This window comes from Pungitius pungitius, chromosome 2 (assembly GCF_949316345.1).
Source record: "Pungitius pungitius chromosome 2, fPunPun2.1, whole genome shotgun sequence".
Taxonomy (NCBI): domain Eukaryota; kingdom Metazoa; phylum Chordata; class Actinopteri; order Perciformes; family Gasterosteidae; genus Pungitius; species Pungitius pungitius.
Genome location: NC_084901.1, coordinates 2277431 through 2282975, shown reverse-complemented (window position 1 = coordinate 2282975; position 5545 = coordinate 2277431). Strand labels below are relative to the sequence as shown.

Genomic DNA, 5545 nt, shown 5'->3' with positions numbered 1-5545 from the left:
AAATGAAAAAAGCCCTGCTCCCTTTTTTTAATACGTGTCATTTCCGGCTCTCGTCCACTTAACTTCCAGCTTCCATTCATCTCACTTTCTGTGTTTATAGAAAGAGCAAAAAAAAAAAAAAAAAGTCTCTGCAGCCAAGTGCCACTCTGAAACCCCCCCCCCCCTCCCTGACCACGGCCAACTGGACGCCCTGTGAACCGCTCGCCCTGCATTGTCCCTCCTCCGTGACCCCGGGGCGACCTGGAGGAGAGAAATATTTCTCTAATCCACTCTGCACACACACACACACACACACACACACACACACTGCTCCTGGAGCTGGGAATCTCTGCTGCGGTTTGAGAAAAAACCCGGCGATGCAGCGATGTGTGGCTCTAACGGTTCGCCTTTGTCTCCTCTTCTCTCCGCAGTTGACTTTTTGGCAAAGTATTGCATTTTCAGTCAGGAGAAGCTGGCCGAGTACAAAAGGGCTTTTGAAGCAGTAAGTGAAAAGGCATCTCAGGCCCTTTATGTCGGGGGGGGGGATTGAAGGGGGCGCTGATCTGGCCGATGAAGACGACGATGCTCTTTCTCCCGCAGGAGGACGCCGGCGGCGACGGCTACATCTCCTGCCTTCGGGCTCTCCTCGCGCTCAAGAGCATCATCCCTCCGGAGCGGCTGTCCGACGAGGAGGAAATCTACGTCTACAGGGTCGGGCCCACCCCCCCTCCCCCTCGCCCCCTCGCCCCCTCGCTCCCCCCCTCACACACACACAAACACCTCACCAACAGTCTCACCTTTTAGTCTCGACCCCAAACAGAAGCCCAGACGTATCAGAACCTTTATTTTTTGTGACTCCTTGACTCGCTCTTTGGTAACATTTCTTTGGTTTTTCCTTTTTTTCGGTCCACTTCCTCCTCGCCGCGCCTCGGGGGCGCCGGCGCTCGCTGCCTCGCCTGCTGACGCGCGCCCCCTCAGATCCTGGAGATGGTGGACTTCAGCGTGACAGACGGGCTCGTGGACCTCCGGCTCTTTGCTGTGATTGCCAGCCTGGCGCAGAAAGTGGCGGCCATGGAGTAAGTGACCTCTCGGCGTGAACCCTGACCCGCCATAAATAAAATTTGAAGAAAAAAAAAAGAAGAAGAGTGTGTACGCGGATTAGTTCCGCGCTGATTTGGCCGTCGTGTGTGGGGAAGCCTTTGATCCGCCTCTTCAAACGTTTTTTACGGCTTTAGAGGTCAAAGTTATCGCACCGAGCGACCAAAATGACACGTTCGAGTCCTCCGTGGCCGACGCGCTGAACGCCGCACGCCCCCGCCCCCCCCAGGTTCTCCCTTCTCAGCTGATTTGTTTCCCGCTTTGAATCGAGTGCTTGAGGGTGTAAGTGCAGGCGGAGGACATCTCTCCGCTTTGATCCCGTCCCCCCCGGCCTCCCGGTCTCATTGTGACCCACATGCCTGCAGATTCCCACACACATCGCTGCTTTATTTTTTCTGCCCTGGAGGAGGGGAGTAGGCAAGCAGGGGGGCGGGGGGGGGGGGGGCTGTTGCAGCAGAGCTTCCTACAGACAGGAGTGTGTGGAGCCAAGACTCCTCTGGAGGTCTCTCTCCGAGGGGTCAAGGCCTCACCCCGGAGTGAGCGCTCACTCTCGGCGAGGACAGGGTCAGGGTCACTGGGGGTCCCTCTGATTTACGGCCGGCCCCCTTTGTGTGGCTGTGTGTGCTGGAGGAGGCCTGCAGACTGCCGCCCTGCTCCGCTGGCACAGAGAGGCCAGGGTGTCTCCTCTGTGTGGAAGGCAATTATAGTAATGATAATGAATGACCATATTAAACCTCTTTTCACCAAACTCCTCTTTGCCATTTGAATAATAAGAGGGGAGATCAGCGCCCCCTGAGAACAAGGGGAAAACAATGGCGTCCTTCTGTCGTCTCATCCCAGCTGAAGCAGATTGATCCTCTTACCTGTTTCACTTAATCCTGTTGCCTCTAATCCGACCTCAGAGCTGAGCTGCAACAGTAGTTACACAATCGGCCTTTTCTGATCACTTCAGGCTTTGAAATCGGAGGAGGCCAGTTTTATATATCATTACTTTTCCTCTTACTTTACCCCCCCCCCCCTTGTCACTCACCTCTTTCCTTTTCCACTTTAGCCGTGCGGCCCTCTCGTTGCCCAACTCTCACCCTTCCGTGCCCCCCCCCCCTTGACTCGGGCCCATCTGTCTCCGCGCGGCATTGTGCTGTCGCCCGTCACGCGGCGCCACATTCCCTCAGGGCAGGTCACATGATCGAGAAGCACATTGCCATACAGGGTTTCCCGAACGGCGCCGCGGGCCGTTGTTTTCGGGACTTTGGGTGAGCGTGAGCCTCCTCCTCTTCCTCCTCCTCCTCCTCCTCCTCCTCCTCCTCCTCCCTGCGTTCAAAAGTTCCCCAAAACAACCCTTTCTGTCTTCTGTCAGACCAAACTAGGTCAGAATATGTTTTGCGTCCCTCCTACCCCCCCCCCCCCCCCGCCGGGCTACACGCCGCCTCCCCGGCGCGGAGGCCGCCAAAATGTCGTGCATTGCGTAAGCGCCAAGAGTTCTGTGTTGACCCCAGCAGGGGGGCGTGGGGGGACCAGAGGAGGCCTGACAAAGGGAAATGGGTTAACCTGCCACCATCTCGCGGCCCATCGGCGGTTCCTCAGACCCCCGTTGACGCCGTCACGGCGGTGTCGTCCCCCCCCCCCCCAACGGCGGCGTTTGAACCCCTGCACTGCAAACCAAGTGCAATTAGCGGTCATTAGCTGACCCGTCTGGCTGCGTCCCCTTCGAGCCATCGGGTTCGGAGGCGCGAGGGCCAATCGCGGCCCGAGAGGGGGGGGGGGGGAGCACTCGGGCGTGCGTTGCACTCTTTGGGGGGCCATCGAGGGGGAGGGGGGGGGAGGGGGGGACTCGTTAGGGGAGGGACGGCCGCACGCTGCACCGCGGAGCTCTGGCCGCGTCTCCCTCCAATTATCCCAGCGGGCCGAGATCTCCTCCCTGTAAACCCCCCTGCCCCCCCCCCACCCCGCTCACCCTGCCCCACCCCCCCAGAGCAGTTTTTATCCGTTGCTGTGGCGGGACGTCCACGTGTTGCCCGCGCATTGTTTGGCCGCCAGGCGACTGTGAGCAACGACAAAGGGCTCAGAACGCTTTACCGTCATCTCCTCCTCCTCCGCCAAAAACCCCCGCCGCCCAGACCTGCTCTGCAGCGGCCCCCCAAGTGCTCGACAAACGGGTGACGCCATCGTCATCGACAACAAGACAGTTGTCAGAATCATTTTGAAATCCTACTTTTACAAAGTGATGCACGAAACTTCATTCTTGATCTGATTTGATTCTTTCAAACTGCGCTCAGACGTTCACGTCGACTAACTCACTCATTCTGCTGTTTTCTTCCAGCGAGTTCATGCGCTCGCTAATCACCGACATGGACTTCCGCTCGTTAGAAGTGAGGCTCTTCAAAGCGAAGGTAACATAAAGGTTCGGTTTGCATCCCCCCCCCCCCCCCCACAAATTCTCTCAAGCGTCCGGCCCGGCTAATGGCTCCCCCCCCCCCCCCCCCCCCCCCGGCGCTCTTGAATTTGTATTCACAAGGTGCTTTTGGCTCCACGCAACCTCCCAGATTAACTCCCACGTGAGTCACATTCACGCCACGAAACCCCCGTCTCCGCCCCCCCCCTTTCAGGGCTCCGCGGGTATAATTATAATGAAATAAATACTGGTAAACACTTTGAAGAGCAATTCCAAAGCATGCTTTGTAAAGCTAGCTTCTCCCCCCCAAATGAAAGACACTCAGCCCGCATGCATAGAAATGAGGGAAGCCAGCCAGAGGAAGAAAGAGAGGGGTGCTTTTCCCTTTTCATAGATTAGCAAAGCCTTAATCTCATTAAAGTGCCCAGCGGCGAACGTGGCGTCCGCTGCGCCCTGTAATCAGCGGCGAGGCACGCGGCTCGCCTCGGACGGACCGGGACCGGCCCACCAGCGAACCAGGCCCGGGCGAGGGAAGTGCTGAGCCACTGAAAGGCAGGAGGAACATGAGAGCGGGCCGATTTTCCAGAGGGATTATTCCCCCCCCCCCCCCCCCACCACCGCAATTATCACCTTGACTGCATTAACCGTGCAAACAGGTGCACTCAGACGAGACCTGAAACAGGTAATCTGAGGCTGAGAATCGCACACGATATTGTGTTTGCACCCGCACGCTGTGCTCGGGAGGAGGAGGAGGAGGAGGAGGAGGAGGAGGAGGAGGAGGGGCGGGCGGATTCGAAGGCAGTTTGCCTTGTTTTTTGCGCCCTATTTACGTCAAATATTCTTATCATCACTACGCAGCAACTGTTCCTGTTCCTCATGGAGGAGCAGCGAGGAGACGCTGGAGCCCAGCGGGGCTTCATCAGCGCGGAGCAGCTCCTCCTGGAGCTGAAGGCCGGGGGCATCCACCTGGAGCAGGAGGCGGCCGTGCGGCTGGAGCTGCAGCGCATCCCGCCCCTGGACCTGCTGGACTTCCTGGCCTACCTGCCGCTCTTCATGCTCATCCACAACTCGGTCATCGCCAACCCTCTCAATGACTGCGGCGACCTCTGACCTCGGGCCCTTGCACCTGCCGCACGTCACCGCCGTTAGAACCACCAAGAACACGCAGGGAACTAGAGACACCCGTCGTTCATTTTTTTGTTGTTCTCACACAAGAGGAGTCTGGTTATTAGCTGATAAGTTAGCCGGGCGTGCTAACATGCACAGTTAGCTGCTAACTGCCAGCTCAGCAGTCCCCACGTTGAGCGCCTTGAAACAAGGAAATGACCTTTTGCAACTTCTTCTCACAATCACTTGACGCGTGGCTCATTGATGCGACGGTAGGCGACGTGTACTCTGTTGTTCTGTTGTTCCTCTTAACGTTTCATAGAGCTGTGAAGTGCTGTCTATGGTCCTGAAATGTTCCGTAAGCACCAAGTGTTGCAGCAGTTTGAAAGATTTCAACGCATCCAAAAGTTGCATTGAGTAAAAACTCCTACAAGCGGGGGGGGGGGGGGGGGGGGGGGGGCTCACCCTAAAAATGTTCAGATTCAACATCTGTGCGTCGTTCTGGAGAGAAAAACAACACGTGAAACGATGCGACTGCCGTGGTCTTTCGTCGGCTTGAATCGACAGCGAATGAATGAAGCTCAATGAGATATTCAACCAATGTACTCTGAGCCATTGTTTTGCCTCGGCTTCGCCAATTAGACACGGCCCGCGCTCTGCCGAGGCTCCTGCACGCTCCACAGAGCGCCGCAGAGGAGAAGGTAATGGACTCTGACAGGGCCACGGACCAGAGGCCCAGATGTCATCACAACAAAACTTAAAGTGCCAACAAACTAGGGAAAGCAATTATTCTAAATACTCTGATGTTCTATTCGAAAACCTTAAACTTGAGGAAGTCTTAATGTGTTCATTTTAGTAACTCAAAGCATTTATTTTAAGCAGAGATCCGTTCCAATTGTGCACACTGATTGGGAGGAAGAGATTCTCCAAATATTTAAAAAAAATACAATCTCTCCTGGGATTCTCCTG

The 5545-nt window shown here is 56.3% G+C and overlaps 1 protein-coding gene across 1 annotated transcript; it reads left to right on the top strand.

Annotated features, from left to right (window-relative positions):
• Positions 1-357: 357 nt before the first annotated feature.
• LOC119210217 (uncharacterized) lies at positions 358-5008 on the top strand. Its single transcript, XM_062559487.1, has 5 exons — positions 358-481; positions 580-690; positions 958-1055; positions 3398-3467; positions 4328-5008. Exons 1-5 carry the CDS (start codon positions 365-367, stop codon positions 4577-4579), a joined length of 648 nt encoding a protein of 215 aa, XP_062415471.1. The 5' UTR covers positions 358-364; the 3' UTR covers positions 4580-5008.
• The last annotated feature ends 537 nt before the right edge of the window (positions 5009-5545 follow it).